This window comes from Monodon monoceros, unplaced genomic scaffold (genome assembly GCF_005190385.1).
Source record: "Monodon monoceros isolate NGI ecotype Baffin Bay Population unplaced genomic scaffold, NGI_Narwhal_1 Super_Scaffold_8, whole genome shotgun sequence".
In the NCBI taxonomy this organism is placed as follows: Eukaryota; Metazoa; Chordata; class Mammalia; order Artiodactyla; family Monodontidae; genus Monodon; species Monodon monoceros.
This window is the reverse complement of record NW_021703785.1, coordinates 10,311,472-10,338,384: the sequence shown is the minus strand read 5'-3', so window position 1 is coordinate 10,338,384 and position 26,913 is coordinate 10,311,472. Positions and strand designations below refer to the sequence as shown.

General features: G+C 37.9%; 1 protein-coding gene across 6 annotated transcripts in view; it reads left to right on the top strand.

The window, feature by feature from the left end:
- Positions 1-26,913, top strand: part of PCCA (propionyl-CoA carboxylase subunit alpha) — a 353,831-nt gene that overhangs the window by 266,536 nt on the left and 60,382 nt on the right. For all 6 annotated transcript variants that reach the window (XR_003791702.1, XR_003791703.1, XR_003791701.1 and 3 more), the window contains 2 exons: positions 5,255-5,353; positions 22,264-22,317. Coding sequence is in view for 3 of the 6 variants with exons in the window: in XM_029210010.1 (XP_029065843.1) it covers positions 5,255-5,353; positions 22,264-22,317 (153 nt within the window). In the remaining 3 variants the exon portion in view is untranslated. The remainder of the gene's footprint in view (positions 1-5,254; positions 5,354-22,263; positions 22,318-26,913) is intronic.

The following is a 26,913-nucleotide window of genomic DNA, read 5'->3' as shown; positions in this document are numbered from 1 at the left end:
GATAAAGACACAGACCTACTAGAGAATGGACTTGAGGATATGGGGAGGGGGAAGGGTAAGCTGTGACAAAGCGAGAGAGAGGCATGGACATATATACACTACCAAACAAGGTAGCTAGCTAGTGGGAAGCAGCTGCATAGCACAGGGAGATCAGCTCGTTGCTTTGTGACGGCCTGGAGGAGTGGGATAGCGAGGGTGGGAGGGAGGGAGACACAAGAGGGAAGAGATATGGGAGCATATGTATATATATAACTGATTCATTTTGTTGTAAAGCAGAAACTAACACACCATTGTAAAGCAATTATACTCCAATAAAGATGTTAAAAAAAAAGAGGCTTCTGCTACCCGTGGTCCTGGTTACTATTTGCCTTCAGTCATGGAGTCCCCAGTTCTATGTGGTCTTTATCCTGACCCAGACTCTCTCTAGTCATCTCAGTAGGACAGGTAGAAACTTTTAGATTCCTACTACTATGATGTACTGGGATCATCTTTCCAGCCTGTTTCTCCATCAGTGCTATATTGTTATTCCCGCTATGTTCCAGAAGTAGACCTCTAGCCCAGATATTTTTAGGGTACTTGATACCAGTCAGAATACCATCTCTCTCTACTGCCACCCCATACCTGTTCCTAAGGATCCATGAAAGAGAGGAAATGGGGCTACTGTGATCTCTCCACCTTCTGTCTTTCCTTCATATAATTTAATTTTCATGTTTCTGTCTGGAAGGAACTTGCGTTCTGTCCTTCTTGCCAAGGTAACATTCACATCCACTCATCCAGTAGCAGAGGATAAAGGGAGAGAAATCGATTTATCAGGAAGGGAAGATAAATCAAAGGTAGTTCAAAAATATTGTTTTCAGTTTTTGAAGAGGTATGTTTTTTCCTTATGTTTTCATTTTTTAAGAGTCAGATTTATTGAGGTACAATCTATATAAAATTTACTCTTTTTAATTGTGTGGTTTGGTTGAGTTTTGACAAAATATATAGTTGTGTAATCAGCACCAATATCAAGACTTAGGACATTTCCATCACCCCCAAAATTTCCCTCAGGCCCCTTCCTAGTCAGCCACCCTCCTACCCTTGCCTCCTACCAACCGCTGGTCTGACTTCTGCCATATAATGTCAAATACATGGGATCACACAGTGTGTATTCTTTTGTTTCAGCCTTCTTTCACTTAGCATAATGTTTTTGAAATGCTTATTGCTAGTTAGATCATTGTGTGGATATACCGTATTTGTTTATCCATTATTCAGTTCATTTGGACTTTTGGGGTTTTTCCAGTTTGAGGCTGATGTAAACATTCTGCTATATATATTCTGCTATCATAAACAAGCTTCTCAGAGCTTTCATGTATAGGTCTTTGTGTGTACATGGCCTTTCAATTCTCTGGGGTTTTCTAAAGTGGGTCTACTATTTTGCATTCCTGCCAGCAATCTATGAAAGTTTCAGTTGCTCCACTGTTTACCAGCTCCTAGTATTACCACTCTGTTTAATTTTAGCCACTCTAGTGGATGTGGAACACTGTTTCATTATAACTTTAATTTGCCTTTCCTTAATGACCATTTCATTATTTTGAGCATCTTTTCGTGTGCTTGTCATCCGTCTCCTTTGATGCAGTGTCTATTCAAATCTTTTGTCCATTAAAAAGAAAATGAGTTCGTTTTGTTTTTGCGTTATAAGTTCTTTATATATTTTGGATACAAGTCCATTATTTTGCATATATTTTTTCACAACCTGTGGCTTGACTTTCCTTTTCTTAAAAGTGTCTTTCAAACAGAAGTTTTAAATTTTGATGAAGTTAAATTCATCTGTTTTTTCTCATAAGATTTGCATTTTTTGTATCCTAAGAAATCTTTGCCTGGCACTAAGTCATAAAGATTTTCTCTCATGTTTTCCAAAAGTTTTATAGTTTTAGGCTTTGCATTTAGTTAGTTTTTTTTTTTTTGCGGTACGCGGGCCTCTCACTGTTGTGGCCTCTCCTGTTGCGGGCCTAGCCGCTCCGCGGCATGTGGGGATCCTCCCGGACCGGGGCATGAACCCGTGTCCCCTGCATCGGCAGGCGGACTCTCAACCACTGCGCCACCAGGGAAGGCCTGCATTTAGTTTTAATTGTTTTGAATTGATTTTTCTTTTTAATGGTATGGGGTAAGGACCAGGGTTTATTTTTTTAAATATGAATGTTCAATTGTTGTTGATAAACTATACTTTATTTAATATCTTGGCACCTTTTTTGAAAGTCAACTCGGCATTTATATGTGGGTCTCTGAACTCTCAATTTTGTTCTATTAATCAATATGTCTGTTCTTACACCAGTGTCTTGATTACTGTGGCTTTATGGGAAGTCTTAAAATCAAGTGGCATGAGTTCTCCACATTTGCTTATTTTTCAAAATTGTCTTCACTATCCTATATCCTTTGCTTTTCTGTATATATTTTAGAATCAGCTTATCAATTCTACGCAAAAAAAAAGCCTACTATGATTTCGATTGGAATTACATTGAATATATGGATCAATTCGGGAGAGAAATTATATCTTAATAGCACTAAAACTCTTCTAATTCATGAACATGATATATGTCTCTTTTTTTTTTTTTTTTTTTGTGCGGTACGCGGGCCTCTCACTGTTGTGGCCTCTCTCCCGTTGCGGCGCACAGGCTCCGGACTCGCAGGCTCTGTGGCCATGGCTCACGGGCCCAGCCGCTCTGCAGCATGTGGGATCTTTCCGGACCGCGGCGTGAACCTGTGTCCCCTGCAGCGGCACGCGGACTCTCAACCACTGTGCCACCAGGGAAGCCCTATGTCTCCGTTTTTTAGGTCTTCTCTAATTTCTCATAAAGTAATGCTTCTGGTTTTTGAAAAAATAAAGTCCACCCTCCATGTTTTCATTTGTTACTTATTTTTTAACAGCTTTATTGAGATATAATTCACATACCATGTAATTTACCTGTTTGAGTATAATTCAGTAGAGTGTAGTATATTCACAGAGTTGTGCCACCATCACCACAGTCAATTTTAGAACAGTTTCATCATGTCCAACAAGAAAGCCTATTACCCATAGCCATCACCCCTCAACCTCCCCGCCCCAGTCCATTCCCCTCCTGACTCCTGCTTAACACAGCTGCTAGTTTGCTTCCTGTCTCTTCCAGATTTTTCTATTCTGGATTTCCTATAAGTGGAACTATGTAATTTGTGGTCCTCTGTGACTGTCTTCTTGCAGTTACCATGTTTTCAAGGTTCATCTATGTTGTAGCATGTGCTAGTATTTCATCCTTTTCAAATTGCCAAATAATATTCCACCATATGGATATATCACAGTTTGTTTTGACATTCATAAAAATGGTTTATTTCAGGGTGTAACAACTTGGTTCTTCCTCTAACATGATTTGAGTAGATTAGATTCTTTCCTCAGTTCCCCTTCATGTGCCCCAAAGATAGCAGTTACGGTTTCATTGTCAGCCCTGTTGATTGGAAATTAATATCAGATAACAAATTTTAAATGATTATCATTCAAAACCTTTCTTTACAACCTCTAACTTTTTTTTAACAAATAAAACTTTTATAATTGATTATCGAGCTTTTTTAAACTTTTAAATTTAGAAACATTTTAAAGCAATATTTCAGTTTTAGAAGATCTTTTTAGCATTTAATATTTGTAAAACTCTACCTGCTAAGAGCTTCTTTTGGAAATCTTTCATTGCATAAGGAGATACTTAATTTGGGGGGCAAGGGCTAAATAGGATCATTTAAAATGTATCAGTGCTGTTTTAATCAAAACTATAGCCTTTTCTGCTTCTCAGACCTTTATCATGTAGTATTTTAGTAGTAAGTAATCTATGAGATAGTATGATTATCTGGCCTTATTTTTAAAACTAGTTTAAAGGTAAGACAGTAAAATTACTAGAGACAGGGGAAGAGAGAAAATATTTAGGACCTACCATGACAGGCATATTGGTAGAGACTTTCATATGTTAACTTATTTAATCTTTAGAGCACCCCCCTCTCAGATAGCTATTTTTACTGTGTTATGGTTTGGGAACTGAAGCTCAGAGAGGTTAAATACTCCAACTTAGTAAACAGCTTGCACTTGATAAAGCAGCAGTGTCAAGTGAGACCCAAGTCAGTGTGATTCCAAAGCCATTGTTTTTTCTTCCATGTAGCTGGATTGTACTGTGGGTACAGAGAGGCCACTAAACCCAGAAACGCAAGCCAGTGTGTGATACATGTCCTACTGATACTTCAGTCCATAGCCAATAACATATCTTTGCGGAAATATATATACATAAATACCTATTCAAACATATACATCTAAATATATAGGTACACACGTATTCTTCTTAACAGTGTTAAGTCTGTGTGCCTTTGATTATAGTGAGTGAGTATCTTTTAAGAGAATTGATAGTGAAAGAATTGTTAGGGATCATGTATCTTGGCTGTGCCACAGGTTTATTTTGAAACTTCAGCAAACTTAAATCTCTCTTTGTTAGGTTGTTTACTGTAGACTTAAAGTAGTGTTATTTTCGCTTACTTCTCACATTGAAGAGTTAGCAAATGAGTGAATGAAAAGGAAGAAGTAAGGAATGGTACTTTTAAGTTAGCTTTGAGGGTTTTTTTCTTTTAATTACTTTTATTTATTTGAATAATAAAATTTTTCTATTAAGAATATCTGTTTTAAAAGATAATGGGATTTTGGAGGTAACTTTTTGAATGACGACTGGATGAAATCATTTATGATGGACAGAAATAGGACAGAAGTTTGCAAAGTTCAAATAGACTTTTGATATTCAACGCCAAAAACTTTTGCCTAATTAAAGCTTCTGTTTAATTAAGATAACAATGCATAGTCCTTCATTAAAATTAACACAGAAAAAGTTCTTTTTCGGTCCTTGGAGAGGATATTATGTGCAAGCCCTGTTGTGTGGGTCGCAAAATGTCACTGGCATTTATATGCATTACTCGTCTAATTGCAGTAAATGTAGCACGCCGGATAGGGTTAGACTTAGAAGGCTGCTTGTTACTTACTGGAAATCACTTGAAACCTCAGTACCCAGAGGCAGCTGTGCCCAGGTCCTCACCTCTCCCCAGAGATGGCTGAGAAGACTCTCATTGGACCCTGTCTTTCATGGTGAGAGCAGTAAACATGACAGGTTGTTTGGGGAGCCATCTGTTTAAAATGGCTGCTGCTTTGTATGCAGCAGTGAACTTGAGATCAGTTTTCTGTCTTTCTTCATGGTAACAGTCTTATTTGGTGTCACAACAGGTGGAAGTTGATGAGTCGAAACTAAATGTGACCGGCGCGTGGAACCTGGCTTCACCCTTATTGTCTGTCAACGTTGATGGCACGCAGAGGATGATACAGGTAAATGTTCTGGTGAGGTACTTAGAGGGCTCCATCAAGTCCAGAATCCTTACCAATACCTGTGTGGTTAATACTTACAGATAGAGTATGGAAAACCTACATTTTATCCACCTCATACATTTTATAGTTGAAAACATTTTTTCTTATTTTAGAGGATCTTGAGTTAAGTCCTATTCTGAGGAATCAATGTGTTCCTTTTTCAGGCAGTCTGGGAAGGTTATATATTATACTTTGTTATAAAGCATCCTGCATGCTTTTCTAAAAATATCGGAAGATTAGCAGTTTTCTTTGCCGTTGTGGGTTTTTAGTTGTAAAATATGACTGACTTTGTTACCTTTCTTTCCTCTGTAATCGGAATTGTGTGGTATTAAATCAGCAGAAGCAGAGCTGTTCAGGTTGACTTGCCATAGCACATCGATGCCTTTTTAAATTAATTAATCAATTTAGTTTTGGGCTGTGTTGGATCTTCGTTGCTGCGCGCGGGCTTTCTCTAGTTGTGGCGCGTGGGCTTTTCATTGTGGTGGCTTCTCTTGTTCTGGAGCACAGGCTCTAGGCATGCAGGCTGCAGTAGTTGTGGCACACGGGCTCAGCAGTTGTGGCTCGTGGGCTCTAGAGCACAGGCTCAGTAGTTGTGGCGCACGGGCTTCCTTGCTCCGCGGCATGTGGGATCTTCCTGGACCAGGGCTCAAACCCGTGTCCCCTGCATTGGCAGGCGGATTCTTAACCATTGCGCCACCAGGGAAGTCCCTCAATGCCTTTTAAAAATTAAGTAATCTTAATTTGTTAACCTTTCTTTTCCCCCCAGTATAAAATCTGTTGTATTGAGGAGGTGCCTTGAAATCCAGAGTTGATTGAATGTTCTTTGTAAGCAGTGTCCTTCATTTGAAAGTAGAAAATCACGAAAAGAGGTTCTGCCAAAATTCCTTTACCTCACCACATAGTTGAGGTCCAGGAAAAGCAAAACAAAACAGCACAGAACATGTGGCTATCACATGCGGATAAAAATCCTAAACTCTCCATAGCATTAAATGCTCATTCTTTTTTCTTTTCTATGAAAATCTTTTCACATTCCCTTAAGTTGATTGTACACAGGAAACTGATTTTTTAAGCCTAGAGAAATCAAGAAAATCACATTTAAAGATTACTGTACACCAGCTTCATATATACTTCTGTTAGAAACCGTGGGACAGAGGATTCCAGAATCTCAATACATATTAATGACAAAACTGATTTTCAGGGTTCAATTGGTATATTACCTTTATGGTCACAAGAAGCATTGAACTCTCAGTAATGAGCCCTTATTTTGCCTTTGGTTTTGTGACTTGCTCCAGTATATTTTCTCTCTCTCATATTTTCTTTCATGTTCTAAGTATGAGGTTAAACACTTGGAGACCCTTGGAAAAATTTCACTGCATAATTTCATATCACTGAGATCCAGTTATTATGTCTTCAGAAAACATGGTTTTGTTACACTTGTTTATGTTAATAGAATATACTCTGCACTGGATGTACTGTGGCTGACATTCATGTGTTTTGGTCTGGGGGACATAGTAGGACCTCTTGGTAGTGAGGAGAGAGAGATACAAAGTTCTACTTTCCAAATCTTTGTATCATGTTATTTTCAGTGTTCTTAATGACTGTGCAGATGGGTGTCTTAATAGCACTTTTACATGTAGAGTTTCTAGGTAAATTAACACTGGGTATGTATTTGGAATTATCCCTAGAAGTATTTTCACTAGCATAGGGATAATGCTCAGTAAATCCCTTTTCATTCTTATAAGTGCTTTGCTTAAAAAAGAAGTATTATTATGAAACAAATGGCCCTCAAGGCAGACCCCATGCCTCTTTGGAGGAGGTCATTCCTTCCAGTTACGTGCTCCTTCATTGGAAAAAAGTAAGCTCAGAGAGATGAATGGTATCCTGGGGAAAAAAAAAAAAAAGAAAAAGTCACTTCCGTAATAGAAGATGAGGAAAATTTTTCCTCATCAGAACAGGTGAGTTTTACTTACTCTCTGTAGGCATTAGCACTCAGTGTTGACTCTCTATCTCCAAAATATAATGTGGTCCCTGTGAAATTAATAATAATTATAATAATTAACAGTGCTTAATGTGTATCAGGTACAGTTCTAAGCATAGTACGTATATTAACTCATTTCATCTTCACAACAACTATATGGAGCAGGTGCTATTATTTATACTTCTGTAATGCGGTAGCTGAGGCTCAGAGACAGTAGGTGACTTGCTCAGGGTCACATAGCTAATGGGGGATAGAGCCAAGATTGAAATCCAAGCAGCCTTGCTGTAGGATCTGTCAGCCACTGCACTGTGCTACGGCAGGCTAAGTAATTTCCCTGTGATTACAGTACCAGGGAGAAGCTGAGCAGAAATTTGAACCCTGGCACTGTGACCCCAGGCTGTGTGCTTCTAACCACTATGCTGTACAGTACTTTTCAATTTTCCCACAGAGTTCTTCGGGTACTAATTTACCTCTCATTTGTGCTGTAAACCAGTGCTGCTCAGACTTTATTTAGTGTGCTTCAGAATCAAGTGGAAGATTGTTAAAACTCAGATTGTTGGACCCACCTGCAAAGTTTACTCTGATTTAGTAGGTCTGGGCTAGGCATGCATTTCTAAGTTCCTAGGTAGTGCTGATGCTGTAGGGGCCACAGTTTGAGAACCACAGCTTTAACCTTTTGTAATCAGAAGATAAGCTGGAAGTGATGAGCAAAGTGACTTAAGTAGGAGCCAAGTCGTTTGAAGACTTGTCAGTTACATAGTACAGATTCTGCTTTATTCTTAGGCCAGCGGGACCCATGGAAGAGTTATAACTAAGGAAGTGATGGTATGAACAGAATTGGAGTTTAGAAAGTTTTTTTCGGTTCCATTGTGGAAAATGGATTGAAGAAGAGTGAGATTGGAGGCAAAGAGAGGAATTAGGAGGTATCAGAAAAATGGGAAATCATTCTTCCTGGAAAATATTAGCAACAGTCGGGATGAAGAGCACTGTATGAGGAAGGGGTCTGAAAGAACCACAGGACAGAAAGAACTGGTGACCTCACAGTGATCTTTGTTGATTTCTCTTGCACCTGCCCTGAAGCATGGATAGATCGTCAGTGTTTATTCCTAACTCCTTTGTCTCTATGCTGACTTCCTGGGCTGCATTGCCCAAGAGTTTCAGCTCATTACCTCCAAGCAAATAGCTATGAAATGTGTTGGTTTGTATTTCTCTTGCCCTTGTTTATGGTAAATTCACAGAAGAACTATGGGATGGATATTACCACAGGTGTTTTTCAAAAGCGATTTTACAGTAATAACTGCTGTTCTTTTTTCCTTGGATTTTTGTATATACATTTAAACTTTTTATTATTGAAACAGTTTTTATACACAAAGTAACATGTATTAGTCTTATAAGAGGTAAAGAATAACTTAATGAGGCTGTTTACCCACCATCCAGATTAAATAAGGAAACCTTGCCAATGCTATTGACTTTCTTTTGTGCATCCCCTGAGTAAATCCTCCTTCCTCCCGCCCCTAGAGGTAACCACCATCCCGATATTTAAACTTAGCACTTCCTTTTCCTTATGGATATTTACATATAGAGTAAAACTGTAAACAATGTATTATTTAGTTACTCGTGTTCTTGAACTTGATATAAATGGGACCATACTCTCTATGCTTCTCTAAGTTGCTTTTTCCTCCAGTGTTATGTTTGTGAGTTTGGTCTATGTTTATGAATGTAGTTTAGTTTATTTCCATGCTATATGTTATTAAATCATGTTAATTACCACAATTTGTTTATTCTTTTTCCCCTAGGTAGACATTTGTATTATTTATTTTGTCATCACAAACAATGGTTCTGTGAACATTTTTCTACTACGTGTTTCCTCTTGAAATAAGTGTTTCTTCAAGGAATATGCCAGTAGAATGGCTGGGTTTAGGGAATATGCACCCTTAACCCTACACGGTGTTGCCGAATGGTTTTCCCTACGCGGTTGTACCAATTTACATGCTACCAGTAGTTATGAAGATGGTGACATTAGCAGTATGAACAACAAGCTGACTTTATTGTATTCTTGCTATGCCGGGCACTGACTCTTCTAAGCACTTCTTTGCATTAATTTATTTAATCCTCACAGCAAGTCAATAAAATATGCGCTAGTATTATTTCTCATTTTGTAGTTGGAGAAACTGAGGCTTACAGAGGCTAAATTGCTTGCCCAAGGCATCCTGCTAGTAAATGGAAGAACCAGAATTTGAAGCCAGGAATCTGTGCCCTTAACAGTTTTTCTTCATGTCCTGTGAACCCTTGGTATCCAAATGACTTAAGTTTTTCCTGACTGGTGGGTTTAAATAATCTCTCTCAGTGTTTTTAATGTATACTATATTTCCCTGATTAGTAATGACAATGAGCATTTTAAAAATATATTTATTGACAGTCCTGTTTTCTCTTCTGCAAAATACCTGTTCATGGCTTTTGCCCAGTTTTTTATTGGATTGTTTGTCTTTTTCTTACTGGTTCATAAATGTTATTCATATTGTGTGTCCTGACCCTCTGTCAGTTATATGTGTTACAAACAACTTCTCCCAGTTTGTAGCTTGTATTTTTCCCTTTTTAAGTTATACGAGTGAAGTTTTAAATCTGAGATTTCATATGAGAATTTTCAGTCTTTTCCTTTATGGTTTGTGTATTTTGTATTTGTTTAAACAATCCTCTTCTACTCTCAAGCTCATAAAGATACTTGGCTCTATTTTCTTTTAAACCTTTTATGTTGTGCTTTTTCACATTTAAACCCTTAATCCTTCTGGGATTGAATATTGCACATGGTGTGAGTTAAGAAAGATCCAGGTTTAGTTTTTAAAATATGGATAACCAGTTGCACCAGCACTACCTACAAACCTGCTTTTCTTTCCCTAAGTAGTTTGCCACCTTCTCACCTTTCCAACCCCAGAATTCTTTAAAAGGCTTATTGTTTCTGTAAAATATTTCTCAATTAATTGTAAACAAAAAGGTGACTTTTTCCTTAATATGAAGTTCTGGTCACTATATTTGCTTTCATGAGCTCTGTGTCGATTACTTTCATTTGTCATTTATCTCTGGGGAATCCCTAGCCCCTTAAAGAGGGTGTGTGTGGGTGTGGGTGTGGGTGTTTTGCAGGACCAGGGTCTCAGATGATATTTGAGATACACCTTAGAAAAGCATGTTCATGAAATGGTAGGTAGATTGGGAATCATTCAAATAGGGAAGTAATGTGAGCTAAGCATGGAAAACAGGTTGGAGGAGCCAAGTTATGAATGGGAGGCTAAGGAGCCTGTGCTTTTCAATCACCAGTGGAGATGTTATTGAAACGTTTTGTAGAGGGAAGTAATGTCCATCAAAACGCTGTTGAGCCAAGAAAAAAAAAATGCTGTTGTGGGAGGTTAGAGTGTCTTTACAATAAAAGAGGGGTTAAGGAATTGAAGGGGGAAGTGGGAAAGGAGTTCATTTAGAAGATATTTCCTATTACTTCACTCATGAGGTAATGGACCCTAAACTGGGGTGCTGGAAGTGCACAGAAATGAGGGGGTTGGGTTTGGGAGCAGTTGCTGATTAAACTTGACACAATTTGTTGAATTCTCTATGCGTACAGCGGGGTACCATAGTGACCTCAAAATTCTGTCTCCAGTGAACACTGGTCCTCTGCTTTGACCATTAAAAATTTTTTTTCTAATAGGTTTTTATGGCCTTCCCTATCGTTGTTAGGTGGTTATCCTCTTAAAAGCAAGGTTTTGAAAGTGAACCCTGCATTCTGTGCTTTTACATACCAAGCCACCCATCATCTACCAATTTCTAAAAGCAGGAAAAAAGGATAGAAATTCAGAGTTCTATGCCAATCTGGGATTAAATCTGCTGCACTTTAATTAGATTTTTCTTCCTTCAACACTATTTTGAAACCTTAACAGGATTTTTTAAATTGTGGTAAAATATACATAAATTAAAAAATACGAAATTTACCATTTTAACCAATTTTAGGTGTGCAGCTGAGTGACATTAAGTACACTCACACTGTTGTGCAGCCGTCACCCCGTTCATCTCTAGAACTTCTTTGTCATCCCAAACTGGAACTCGGTACCCATTCAACACTCCCTATTCCCCCCTCCCCGCACTGCTTGGCAACTGTCCCTATGAATTTGACTACTCTAGGTACCTCATGTAAGTGGATTCATATAGTATTTATATGTTTGCGACTGGTTTATTTCACTTAGCGTAATATCTTTAAGGTTTATCTGTGTTGTGGCATGTGTCAAAATTTCTTTCCTGTTATTTATCCATTCATCTGTTGATGGACATTTGGGTTGTTTTTACCTTTTGGCTGTTGTGACTAATGTTGCTATGAACATGGGTGTGCAAATACCTCTTCTAGTCCCTGCTTTTAGTACTTTGGGGTGTATACACACAAGTGGAATTGCCGGATCATATAGTAATTCTAGTTTACTTTTTTGAAAACATCCATTTTGTTTTTAACGGCAGCTGCACCATTTTACATTCCTACCAGCAACACACAAGGATTCTAATTTCTCCACATTTTCACCAACACTTGATATTTTCTGGTTACTGCTCTCGTTTTTGTAATAGCTAACCTAATGGATATCAAGTGGTATCTCATTGTGGAACAGGATTTTTTGGGATAGTTATTGAGAAAGCATTCAGGGTACTTCCCAATACTTGCCATTTCTTTATCAGTTTTACTGTGTGCCAGTAGAAGCAACTTTCTTACAACTGTTCTTTCAAACTCATTCTCTCAACTTATTCTTTTTTTTGCCGGGGGGGGTGGGGAGAGTATAATTGCTTTACAGTTCTTTCCTCCCCTGCATAAACTTATGTACAATTCTCAGTCTGTACACTTGCTACCAGGTAGTAAGCAAGTCATAGTCTATTTGGCAGAGAGTGTGTTTAAAAGTCTAGTTCATTGTAATGTCAAGACTGGTAAAAACCTCTCCTGGTAAAAACTGGTAACATTTCTCAGACTGAGAAATGTTTATAGGGAAGATGAGAGTGTTGCTTTCTTCTTTCTTGCTTTATATCCTCTTCCACTTCCCACCTGCTATCTGGGGTCTCTCCAGAGTTGCAGTATGGTGTAAGAATGAGTGGCACACGGCTGGAGGAGGTAGGTTGACCAGGGCAGATATAATCTGGTATTCATTCTTTTGGGGAATGACAGACGCCCAAAGCTGGCTGGTGTCTTCTAGGACACTGTTGTGGGTTTGGGAGAATTCCTCACCTGTAGAACCCATAACGCCTGCTCTGTATTTTCCTGATTCCTATTCCTCTTGATAGGCAGGGTTTCCCATAATGAATGACCCAGCCTGGGTCTCTTTTCCATGATCCACATCCGGGCCACAAGAAATAGTTAAAATCCTTGCCTCACCAAAATCTTCTTTCTCTGTCACCAAAAGCATTGCTTATCTTCCCTAGGTGTCCCTCACAATCCAGGAGATATAGAAAATCAAATCATTCTCGTGAATTCCTTTCACTTGGCATAAAGTGTTCAACCTTGATTTCTTAGCTTAAGAATTCCACCTCCTCTAATTAGTTTTTAATGTCTTTCATATTCTCTTGCTGGTTTCATAGTTTCTTAGCATGTCCTAGTAGGTGGCTTGGTCTACCATCTTAAGGATATGTGGGTATTTAGTTCCTATTTAGTTTTATTGCTGAGTCCCTGTGACTACATGGAAAGTAGCACTCTAGGTAACCTTTTTCTGATTAGACAAAATTACTTGGGGAGGAAGCATTACCTTTGTTTTAGTAATTAGCTCCCTGTTTATCCAATCAGATTACATTTGTCTTTTCACTTTCCCGGTTTTCATTGGTAAACCTCATGAGCTTAATATTATCCATTAATTTCTTTAAAAATAAATTGTATTTTGGCATGTACATTATGTGGATAATGAATTTTATAAATTACTGAATTCTTTTAATTGATCTAAATTACCTGTTTCAGTTTTTATTTGATTTGACCTTGAATTTCCACTGTCTTGCTGAGTTCCTGGCCCATGTGGAAGCTCAGTAACTGGATGAATGGATGAGTCGGTGGATGAATGGATGAGTCGGTGGATGAATGGATAGTCATCTTGCATTTTTGTAACCTCAGAAATAAATCTGCCTTATCTATACTTTAATTTTAAGATTTTGTTTCTTTTAAGCCGTCGTCAAATTAAGCTATGTTCGTCAGATAGCCTTCCTAGCCGTTTTATCAATTCTCTTTAATTCCTGATTTTCCAACATTCGCAAAATCCATGCTCTATTAGGTAACATGACTGGTTGATCTCTGCAGATACAGAATCACTGCAGCTCCTTTGAGAGCAAAGAGAGACAAGAGGGCTCCCAAGGACCTGCTCACAGAAGTCCCTTCCTTATGTAGCGCGACTCTTTCCAGTCAAGCACGTGGCTTTCCTGTTTGCCTTCATTTGCTGTGGGAGCACCTGAGCTGCTGAAGGCTAACAGTACCACGTATTGATAGGTATTGGTAGGTATTGAAAAGGGTCCACCTCAGGCTGTTCCTCATTTCCGCCTTTGCAAGGTGTGTGCACACCTTGTTTGCACTCTCTTTCCCCCAGTGGCACTGATTATTCACGGCTCAGTTGAGTCTACTTCACACCATCTCTTACTCCAGTATATGTGTGAGCTGCTTTACGTCTTTTTCTCTTCAAGAAAATCATGCTCTTGGACACAAATTCTAGTCATTATTAATAACTTTAAGTATAGAGCTAGTGATGTATTTATCTGACTGGGGGAAGAGGTCATATATTTTGAAATGAAATAATTTATAACAACCTGGGATATAAACCTTGAAAACTCTTGAAGATACTAAAAGGCCTTCTTTAGAATTTTTTAAAGTTTTTAATCTGTTTCTTCATCTAATAATGAAACCATTTTCCCTCAAATATTATCATTCAAGGAAAATAAAATGATAGTATGTTATATTTATTTATTTATTTATTGTTGGTTGTGTACCAGCACATTCCTACTGTTTTCATTGCATATGTAGAGTCCCTCAGTAATGGCACTTATTAAATATGTCTTAATGGTATAATCTGAGAAACTAACAATCTTTTCTCATTCTTTTGTGGAAAGATATATTCTGATTTCCAAATTACCAATTTAAAAAGTTGTGGAATGAAACAGATTGTCCAATAGAAATCTAATATGAGCCATATTTGCAGTTTAAGTTTCTTAGTAGCCACGTTAAGAAAGTAAGCACAAGTGAAGTTCATTTTTCTAATCCAGTTTATTTAACCCACTATATCCAAAATGTTAGCATTTCTACATGAAACACAAATTATTAGTGGAATACCGGAAATGAAACATACTCCTGATGCGTATATGACAGCAATAACATAAGTAATGGAACGATTAAAGTGGAATGTACTAAAGCAATGAAGTTGTGTTTAAAAGGGAAAATATATCATACTACTTCTGTATTTAAAATTAAATAAAATTATAAATTTAGTTTCTCAGTTGCACTAGTCACATTTCGAGTTCTTAATGGCCATGTGTGGCTAGTTAGATGGCTCACAAAGAGAACCTTTTGTAAGTCAGACAGTGTTTACAGAAGAAAAAACACATTTTTGTAAAGGGCTCCCCCCATGTGTCAACCACAGTTTTGGTTTTTATTATTTAAAATTAGAAAGAGATGAATTAAATTCATTTTAAAACAGAAGGTGAATTTCTCATCTAGGTGACAACCTTTTAAAATTTTAATTTAGAAGCTTAACAAAAATAAGAACTATTTTTAAAAAGTGGAATGATTTCCTATCTGGAGCATGTAACTAAAGTGTTGAAACAAAACAAAAGGTTTTGCTGTTCTATATGTGTTAATAAGCTCACTGCTTTCTTAACACTGCTTTCTTCACACATCCAAGCACCTTCCGACTATGGAACGTGCTGGATGAATAGAACTTTTTTATTATTCCTACGACTGTATTCCTGTGAAGTAAATTTTTTTTAACCTTGAAGAGACTCTTTAATTTTACTCTGAACAACTCAAATAGTTTTCGGTTTCTTACAATGTAATTTGTCTGCTGGGATTTAATATACTGTTTCTCGTTAGTGTTTTACATGCTGGATTTTCATTTTGCATAGTCACGTTGTTTGAACATTTGCAAGCAGAGCCGACTAACTGCTATTGGCCTGTTTCTTTGTGTGGCACGATTTCTTCTCTCCACCTGCTCACAGCAGGTTGTCCACAGGCCTGAAGAGTAGCTAAATACTTTTGAAAATATCTTGAGATCCTGAGAAGGTCTAACAATTTCCGCATTTGTGTGATGTGAAGCTATTCGTCGTGTACCTTTGAAGGCTTTTTTCTTTTTATTTCTCATATTCTTGCTTAAATATTTTCAAGAGAAGATAAATTTATTATAAATAACAGTACAAAGCTGATTGCAGCACTATCGCATTCTGCATTGAATAGGTCATTGATATTCAACTAAGTGGAACTAATTTTCTGTGTTAAAGCAGACAAATTTGGAATAGTGTCACATGAATCTCATGTTATTTACTACAGAATACCAGATTAAATGGATTACTTGTGAATTGATTGCAGTGTTAAATAGATTATATAACATGATAAATTAAAATGCTCAAGTGAGCTTTTGTAAAATAGAATATTACACAAGCACATGAATGTAATAGAAGAGATGTTATGTTTGTGGAATGTGTATCTGTGATATATTTGCAAATTCTTGTCCACACGGAATTTGAATAGATTTTTAAAATTTAACCTTGATTTTCTGTTTTTGAAGAAAATGAATGGATTTTCTCACCACTTCAGGAGAGAAGTTTAAATTTAAATGTTATTTTATTTTTTTCTGTTTTTCAGATTAAAATAACTCCCACAACTTCCGAGAACAAACTTTAGTTTTAATCCTAATAAATGTATGTGTATAGATGCTAAAATAAATATGTTAATAATATTTTAATTAGAAAATTAAATGAAACGACTTACATTTTTGCTTATACTTTGCCAGTACAAAAAAAAGTGGATTTGGAAGTAATCATCTTAGTTTTCAGTCCCCAAATAAATGTATCCCATGTTTTTTCGATGTTTCTCCTCACCCCTCCACCCCCTTAGCAGTAACTAGCTGTTTTGTCCTATATTCATGTGATTACTCTAGACTCATCAAATGTGATAGGAAACCATCTATTTAGGATGTATAGGATATATAAATATATAACTTAGAAGAAGTAGAGGATGGTATTTTTTTCTAATGAAGTAGGAAATGAAAGAGTAATTATTAACCATCTCCTTTTCACATTCCTGAAAACATCAATTACAGTTACACATCTTAGAAACAAGCCCACCAGTAGAATAGAAATAACTCCTTTCACTATGCTTCAAAAAATTTAATCACTATTTAACAGCTGGGATGTATTTACAACTATAATTTAAAATATTAGTTTTGATGCAAGTCTACCTGCTTTTGTAGTGTAGTCTAGAAGCTTAGCCATTTTCTTGTCTCTAGTGGCATGTGCTTTATGATTTGGAGTTGCTTTTAAAAATTTAATATAATGGGAAAATGTCTTTCTGTATCCCCTCCCCACACACACATACTTTTTCTCCTCTACTCTCTGTTAACTAGAAAATTATGTTTTAGTAGCTGCCAGAAGAAGAGGATTTTGAATAGTATAAACACTGATTATGGAAAACATGGAAAATAATACAAGCAGCTGCACTGCAGTCTGATAAGACAAATCCCATAGTAATGGCCTTTAAAACATATTATCAAGTTGGAAATCAGTGAGGGAAAAAAGAAAACTATTACTGTTTCTTCCCCATACTGTTCAGTGAGATTACTTTTAAAGGTGAAATTGCCTTTGATTTTATTATCTTAGGAAGATATTTTTGGAACATTTTTAAATTTTGTGAATGTTTTTGCTTTTTTTGAGTGAGCAATCTTGCTAATAATTTTGTATGAATTTGATCCTAACAAATGTTGAAATTATTTTGTTAACAAAGTCTTCCTAAGTACTTTTTTCCTTAAAGAAAGAAAAAAAGGAGTATGTTTTGTAAATGTTGGAGCAGACTATCAGAATAAGAAAAGAAGGACGTTTTAATTTAGCTGTGAAGTGCCACTTAAAATAGAATAGGGGGTAAAATATTTTAGGACAGAATGTGTTTAATGAAGATGAAAGTTTTAATTTTTATTTTACTTTACTTTTTTCTATTAGCTTATCAAGGGGCCAGTTCGTATTTGGTTTTGGCATACCTCAGATTCAGTGTAGGCATTGAGTACTTTGTTCTTCATGGATTCTAAAACTGAATTGTCTTAATCCTAGACTGTGGGAAAAGTGTGTATTCCTGTTTCCTGTGTAGAAGTAAATTCCAGTTTTGAATGAAATCTTATTTCCCTGTTTTCTATTACATCAATTCTTATTGCTGAGATATGTCAGGTTTGGGTTCTTTCTTTCTTTCAGTGCACATATACAGACTGGTAGCTGTGGTGGGGGAATATCTGATACTCATTATGTACGTAATTTTAACCTGCTTTAAATTGAATGCAAAGTTAAGGGTAACTTATTGGTACTTATATCTATGGTTTCCGTATTCATTGTTACACTTCAATTGTATCTTTAATGTGAAAAAAAAAGTTTCTAAACCTGTTTCCATTTTACATATTGCAAAATTACTTCTGTTTGCCTGGGAATCAGTCCAACCCACGTAGGGTAAGGAAAAGGAACTGTTATATTTTTTTAACGTCTCTTACATAGAAGGCAATTCTGATACGACCTAGGCAGTGTTCTAGACTCTGGAGATACAGCAGTGACCAAGACTTACACTGCAGCAGGGGGATGTAGATACCAAACACATGACCATGTTAAAAAGGTAATTTAACAGGATAATTCATAGAAGGCAATTAGGAGGAAGTAGCTTTAGGTAGGGTTAGGAAGTCCTCTCTGAATAGTTAACATTGAGTTGCAACCTGTGAGGAGTAGGAGGAAGCCATGCAATAATCTGGGGGAGGAAAGTCCCAAGTAGAAGGAATGGCACGTGCAAAGGCCCTGAGACAGGAACACGTTTGGTTTGTGTGGAAGCCAGGAGGAAGGCCAGTGTCTCCTTGAGTGGACAAAGATAGGCCGGGACCAGGTCATGTGGGGTCTTCGTAGGCCAGGGAATTTGGTTTTTATTCGATTCCTATCGCGAAGCTTTTGAAGGGTTAGAGTAGAAGAATGGTATGATGTGATTTAAAATTACTGCTGTGAGGAGGGATGGACCACAGGGGACTAGTGGTGGAGACAGGGAAGTCGCTTGTGTGATCATTGCAGTCATCCACACGAGAGGTGCTGATGATGGTTTAGACGAGGAGCCAGCCAGACCCAGCCTACTGCCAGTCTTTGTACTGCTCACAAGTTGATTGGTTTTTTAAAGTTTGCATGCATTACATTTTAAATGGTTGGAAAAAATTAAAAGAAGAAGAATGTTTCATGACACATGAAAAGTATATGAGATTCAAATTTCAGGTCCGTAAATGGAGTTTTACCAGAACACAGTTGCATTTATTCATTTTCATCTGTCCGTGGCTGCTTTTGGAGTTGTTATTGTACATAGAAGCGTAATGCCCTGATTTGCCCCTGTCACACAGCAGTTCAGTAGCTTAGGAGTTCGTTGAGGTTTTTTTGACGCAGGACCAAGATTGAAATTTTTCTGAACAAAAAAGAACTGTCCTCAACCACTATTATGGAACGTCAAACATTGAATGGCTTTGAAAATTAGTTTGTGTCGCAAACTTGATAATGTTTCTTAATGAAGTCAACCGGAAATTGCAAGGCAAAACAGCATTTACATGCAAGATGCATACTGTGGTAAAGTCATTTTGACAAATAATGTTTGAGTCACAACTAATGGCAAGCTGCTTTTTATACGCCCTAGGCTGTCAAAAGATTAAAGCAAGAAGTAGACTACAGTTCCAGCAGCATTTTTACAAAAGCAAAAGAAATTTCAAAATCTGTATAACTGTGCAATTGAGGATCTTCCACTCAACCTTCAACTGGAAATGATTAGACTACAATATGTTATGCTAAAGGCAAATATCAAGAGAAGAATCTAGCAAAATCTGGCCCTTTGGGGAAAAAAAATTGCCAACCCTTGGCTTAGACTAAGATGGTAGCAATGGAGATGGCTTGAAGTGAACTAATTTTGTTGCAGGAAGGGGACCCCTTCCAGGGCCCGAGAGTGGGCTCTTGTCTAACACTCAGAAATGAATTATCCGAGGAGACACACGTGCTGACAAAGCAAGAGACTTTATGGGGAAGGGGCGCCTGGGGGCAGAGAGCAGCAGCGTGAGGGAACCCAGGCAAACTGCTCTGCCACGTGGCTCACATTCTCGGGTTTTATGGACATGGGGTTAGTTTCTGGGTTCTCTCTGGCCAAACATTCGGACTCAGGGTCCTTCCTGGTGGCGCGCATCACTCAGCCAAAATGGATTCCAGCGAGGAGGATTCTGGGAGGTTGGTAGGACATAGGGACTGGCGTCTCCTCTCTCCTTTTGACCTTTCCTGAATTCTTCTGGTTGGTGGTAGCTTGTCAGTTCCATATTTCTTACCAGGACCTTCTGTTGTAAGATAACTCATGCAAGTGGTTACTATCTTGCCTGGCCAGGGCGGGGGGTTTTGGTCAGTGGTTCCCCTAACAACTTGACATATATTTTTGAGGGAAGGCAGAAAAGATTGGCAGGTGGATTAGATACTGGGTATGAAGGAAGTTAAAGAATTAAAGGTGAGTGAATGATGGTAGTATTTACTGAGATGGGAAGGCTAGGGGAGAAGCGGGTTTGGGGAGGCAGGTCAAGAATTCTTTTTGGACTTGGTAGGTTTAATATGTGCATTAGATATCCAAGTGTTGATGTCCAGTTAACAGTTGACTATATGAGTCTCGAACTCAGAAGACAAATGGGAGTTGAAAACATAAATTTGATAGTCATATTCATGTAGATTTTCTCTTTAAGCATGGGTCTGCCACATACAAAAGGTTAAAGTTGGACCCTTATCTTAAACTAGATACAAAAATTAACTCAAAGTGGATTAAAGACCTAAACGTAACACCTAAAACTATAAAACTTCTAAAAGAAAATGTAAGCAAAAAGCTTCATGACTTTGGACTTGACAGTGATTTCTTGGATATAACACCAAAATCATAGGCACAAAAGCAAACATAGACAAATTGGACTACATCAAACTTAAAAACTTTGTGTATCAAAGGACACAACAGAGTGAAGAGGCATCCTGTGAAATGGGAGAAATATTTGGAAGTCATACATCTAATAAGGGGTTAATATCCAGAATATATAAAGAACTCTTGTACCTTAACAACAAAAAATTAAATAACCTGATTAAAAAGTGGACAAAGGCCTTGAATAGACATTTCTCCAATGATGATACACAAATGGGCAGCAGGCATATGAAAAGATGCTTGACATCACTAATCGAAAGAGAAGTGCAAGTCAAAACCACAGTGAGATATCACCTCATACCCGTTAAGATGGATACTATCAAAAAAAAACAAAACAAAATAACAAGTGTTGGTGAGAATGTGGAAGAACTGGAACCTGTGTGCCCTTTTGGTAGAATTACAAAATGGTGCACCTGCTATGGAAAACAGTATGGAGGGTCCTCAAAAAATCAAGAATAGGGCTTCCATGGTGGCTCAGTGGTTAACAATCCGCCTGCCAATGTAGGGAACTCGGGTTCGAGCCCTGGTCGGGCAACTAAGATCCCACATGCTGCAACTAAGACCCGACGCAGCCAAATAAATAAAATTAAAAAACAAAAATAAAAAAACGTAACATGTATTTAAAAAAAAAATGCGGGACTTCCCTGGTGGCGCAGTGGTTAAGAATCCACCTGCCAATGCGGGGGACATGGGTTCGAGCCCTTGTCGGTCCAGGAAGATCCCACATGCCATGGAGCAACTAAGCCCATGCGCCACAACTACTGAGCCTGCGCTCTAGAGCCCATGAGCCACAGCTACTGAGCCCATGTGCCACAACTACTGAAGCCCACGTGCCTAGAGCCCAAGATCCACAACAAGAGAAGCCAGCACAATGGGAATCCCGCGCACCGCAATGAAGAGTAGCCCCCGCTCGCTGCAACTAGAGAAAGCCGCGTGCAGCAATGAAGACCCAACCAGCCAAAAGTAAAAAAAAAAAAAAAAAAAAAAATGCATCCATGGAATCCACTACCTTTTCTAACCGTTCTGAACTTGGCATTGGCAGTCTCTCCCACCCGGCCTCCTGCTCTAGAGTTAGGAACGTGTTCCTTTTTTTAGTAGGACACACCAGAGTTTATGTACACCTTCATTACTTCCATTCCTTAATTGCCAACAGGCCCATGAAGCTCCAGCTTTCGATTTTTATTCCCCCTAGCTCTTTGGGTCATCAGAAAATTCTTCTAGTCCTTTCTTTGACAAAGTGATGTAAAGTAATCTATACTGGTGAAAAGATGTGATATATGGTATATTCTTAGGCAGCAGACTAAGATAATACCTGTAGCCTGTGCTAGCTGGGGCCTGAGGAGTTACTGACAACCTGGAAGTCTTCCAGGTGGCTGAGAGTTTTCCTACTAAGAAGAGCCAAACTACAGCAGTCTACTTCCTGTCCCTGTGGATTTGCCTCTTCTGGACATTTCATGTTAAATGGAATCATATAATATGTGCTCCTTTGTGACTGACTTCTGTTGTAGCATGTATCAGTACTTCATTCCTTTTTATGGCCAAATAATATTCCATTGTATGAATATGCCATATTTTGTTTATCCATTTATCAGTTGATGGACATTTGGGTTATTCAGCTATTAGGAATAATGCTGCTATGAACATTCATGTACATGTTTTTGTATGGATGAAAATTCATTTTATACCTCTCTTTTTTTCTCCCCCCAGTGTCTTTCTCGAGAAGCAGGTGGCAACATGAGCATTCAGTTTCTTGGTACCGTGGTAAGTGTGAAAGAATTATTATTTTTTATATTCTCTTAATTTACAGAGAGAAAAAGTGATTGACTAGTAGTTATAGCCCATGTGTTTGGACTTGGCTTCCTCATGGGTTTGTTTTGCTGTTAAATGAGATGTCTTTGTATAAGAAATGGGTTCTTTAATGTGTGGGAAAAGATTCCATGACAGAGTAATTTTAGCTATTTCTTATGAGAGACAAAATGGTTTTTTAAATTATCTGTAGTTTGTTGAGTCTTTTAAGTCCTTTTTTCACTGGGGACTTTCTCCCCATTTTTAATAAAAATAAGAACATATTATAAAAAAAAGATGTTTTTGAAAATAGTGACCTTGGGAATTCCCTGGCGGTCCAATGGTTAAGACTCTGTGCTCTCACTGCCGAGGGCCGGGGTGCCATCCCTGTTCGGGGAACTAAGATCCCACAAGATGCGCGGCATGGCCAAAAACCAAAGAAAATCGTGACCTTGCTGTTCTGTTCTGTATATGTTTTGTTTTGTTTTTGCTCAGTTTTCCTTCTAGCTTTTTTTGTTAGGTGCTTTCGAGTCCACATTTCTAATGAAACTGAGTCAAAATTATTTAACTCTACCTGGTGAAAATAAATTTAATTTATAGTTATTATTTTTACTTATAGGTTTATAATGATCATATTAGTAGTATTAGTTATAATTTTCAAAATAATTTGTTGAAAAAGGTACCTTATTGTTTTAAATTAGCGTTTCTCTGCTTATTGGTATTATATTTAAATATTTCTCCATGTATTCACTTGCTAGGTATCATTTATAATCTGTAAAATGTCTGTTCATGTCCTTTGGGTACCTTGTTCAGGTTGTAAATTCACACTGGGTATTTCTGTTAGGTCCGTGTGTTGAGAATATCAGAGGACAGACCTGTGGCTTAGATCAAAAGAAGAGTGATTTTGCAGCTGTTGAGATAGGAAGGATATTAGTACTAATGTGCATTTACTGTGTGCTTTGTATATGTATAGAGGTGTAGTAAAGTTTACATATTAAAGTATATGTATAGGCACCTGCCCGACGTGATGTAAACTTTTAAGTATTGCTCCTAAGACTTGTGGTTATTCTTGTTTTTCTGATTAATAAGTACTACACATGCTTCTTTTTTTAATTAGGAAATTTAAATATTATTTAAATGCATGTTATAAGAAATTGTATTAGGTTTCTCCAAAGAAACAGAACCAACACCATGTGTGTGTGTGTATTATATTTTTATATATTACAGAGGGAGAGATTGATTGATTGAGTGATTGATTTTAAGCAATTGGTTCACGTGATTGTGGTTGCAAGTCCCAAACCTGCAGGGTAGACCAGGGAAGAGTTGCAGTTCAAGTCCAAAGTCAGTGTGCTTGAAGGATTCCCTCTTGCTTGGGAGGTCAGTCCTTTTTCTTCAGCTGAGTGAATGAGCCCACCGATATTATTAGAGGGTCATCTGCTTTACTCAAAGTCTACTGATTTAAGTGTTAATCTCATCTAAAAAAAATACCTTCGTAGAAACATCTAGAATAATGTTTGGCCAAATATTTGAATACTGTTGCCTAGCCAAGTTGACACATAAAATAAACCATCACGGAAGTATTCCTTTTATTCCCTAGAGGTATTTAAGTTTTTAACAATAGACATATGCTTCCAGAAATAGATTTATACATCTTTTCATGCAAGAATAAATTGTGGATATCTTTCTAAGTCATTACATAAAGATCCATGTCATTCTTTCTCACAACTACCTGGAATTATATTACATGAAGGTTTTTCTGTACCTCTGTGCTCATGCTAGAAAGGGCACTTATGCTGTCTCTGCTGCTTGATATCTCTCCTTGGATTCCAATAGATTTCTCAGGGCTCAGATACTGAAAACTGAGTTCTTGATAGCCACAACCTGCAAAGAAACCAAACCAACATAAAGTTTCTCCAGGCAGTTTTTCCTATCTCAGAAAATGGCAACTTAAGCTAAAACCTTGTCTTTTCCTTCCTTGATTCCCCTCTTTCGTCCACCACTCCCACTGCCCCCCATCCTGACCAGAGTCTTCGTCATCTCCTGTCCAGATTCTTGCAGCAGCCAGTCTTCCCACCTCCACCCCTGCTCTCTGTTTTATCATTAATATAGCAGTTAAAGTGATCCTTCTAAAATACACATCAACTCAGCCGACCTTGTTGCTCTTCTTCAAACGTGTCGGGCACAGGCGTCAGGGCCTCGTCATTTGCCTCTCTCCTGCCAGGCCTCACTCATGGCCTCATCCAAGCCTAATTAACTCCCAAAGGTGGCACCTCCAGATACCGTCATATTGGGGATTGTAGTTCAACGTATGAATTTGGGGGGGGGACACAAACATTTAGTTCACAGTATACACTTAGTTGGTAGAGCTACATACCCCAGAACTTTTCCAGGATATCTGTGCCTATTTCAAATAGTAAATTGTCTGGGTTTGTTTTGTTTGCATGTTTTTTGGTGAAGCTGTGAGTTTGTGTATGTCAGATAGTATAAGCTCACAGAGAAGTGGAAAAGGTCCAGTATTTTACGTAACCCGACTTCCTTACTTGAACTGTGCTTCACAATAAGGAAGAATATTTTGTTACGACTTGAAGAATGCAGAAGTTACTGTTTTATTCCAAATCTTGTATTGCAATCATTGTTTATATTTAATTTTTTAAAGTTCCATAATCTTTAAAACGCCGTTATATTAAGACAAACATATATCTCAGTAAGACGGAATTTTTTTTTCTTGTGAAAACAATACATATTGCCCGAAAGAGAGAATAAGCTTCGACTACATTGAGCAGCTTCTTCATAGCTGTGCTTTTGGCATTTACCCAAGGACTCTTGAGGAACTATCAAATTATATGTCTTTGAAGCTTAGCCAGAGATCTTAATGAAACCAAATCATGCTGAAGTTCTTAAAGCTAGTTTAAATCTCAAACTGTACATTTTAAATTAAGTTTTTATTGATAATAAATATACTTTATTTCTCATTAGCCTTGAAAGCTTGAGTAACAATATCTGTAGAATAAACATGTTTTACAAAGATTTACCATGAAGAATGGTATTAATATGACCCTTGTTACACTAGCACAATAAGATTTCAAAGTAAGCATTCACGAAGTAACAGCGATTAATGACAACCATCGAAAACAATTTTGAACTCCATCAGTTTAACTCAGGAGGGTAAACTTAATATGATAATTCATCTAGTTGAATTGTATCAGCTTAGCAGGAAAGTATGTAAATACGTGACCCTTACCTAGTTTCTAAATGGATGCTGTGCTGATAGATTTATCAGTTCCATTAAAGAACTTTGGGGAGCTTCGGAATTTCAGCAATTGTTCCCTTGGAGGCTGAAAACCCAACCTGATCTCATACTGGGACCATTCTGGTCTGCATATTTCCATAATTTGCCTTTGCTACTAATATGACAGCAAGACACAAATAACTGTTTCTAATAATATCAGATGGAGTTGTGGAGGACAGCATTTTAATGTAGTAAAAGACCTCCCCCTGGGGTTGTTATTGCTACTATAGAACAGCAGCTACACAGTTGCAACTGTAGTCTCTTAATTGATTTGTTTAATTAGCAAGAGCTGAAGCTTGGGCTGAATCTTGTCATCTGATATCATAAGACCCAAAATCTGCATCATTCATATTTATAGATACAGGAACACCATCAAAAAGTTTTACTTTTTCTGAAAACTCACTTACGGATATGGAATTTTAAGAGAGTAAACTCCCATTTGTTAAAAATCCAAATAATTGGAAAATGAACTAGGTTTGTTATTGTTTTTCTTTACCAGTACTCTTTTGAGAAGTAAATTATGTCATGCGTTTTCGCTTATTATTGTCTTCGAAAAATAAGCATCCAGAGAACTTCTTTGGTCTTCTGTACCTTATAAATCCCTCTCTTTACGTGTCTGACTCATCTCTAGTCTTCATTTGCCTTTTTCTCCCTTCTCTGTTCCATCCCTTTCTCTGTATCACTGGGGTTTCAGGAGGGGCACGATGGCTTATTGGGATTTCTTGCATGGTGGTCCCATGTCCTAGCCTTTGCAGCTACCCGGAGGCCTATTTCCCTGTGTGCTTACCCCTTGGCAGGACATCTGACTGAATTAACCCTGGGACTTGCCCCACTTAACCCAAGTTAAGTGCAGTTAAGTTAAGACCAAGCTGCACTGGTCCTAATTTCCTTGGATGGGGAAAAGAGAGGGGACTGGGAAGTGTCTAGCATAGAACCCCAGGGCCTTCATCAGACAGCCACTTCCACCCTATACACACAGGGCTCCATCCCCACTGGTTCAAGCTGTCCTTATTCCTGACCCTCTTCCCCTCCAGCCATAGAAAGCAGGTGGTGGCCACAGGCTAGACGTTTTGTGGAGGGTTGATGAAGTCTCCCTGATTTTTTTTTTTTTTTTTTTTTTTTGCGGTACACGGGCCTCTCACTGTTGTGGCCTCTCCCGTTGCGGAGCATAGGCTCCAGACGCACAGGCTCAGCGGCCATGGCTCACGGGCCCAGCCGCTCTGCGGCATGTGGGATCTTCCCGGACCAGGGCACGAACCCGTGTCCCCTGCCGATGCAGGGGA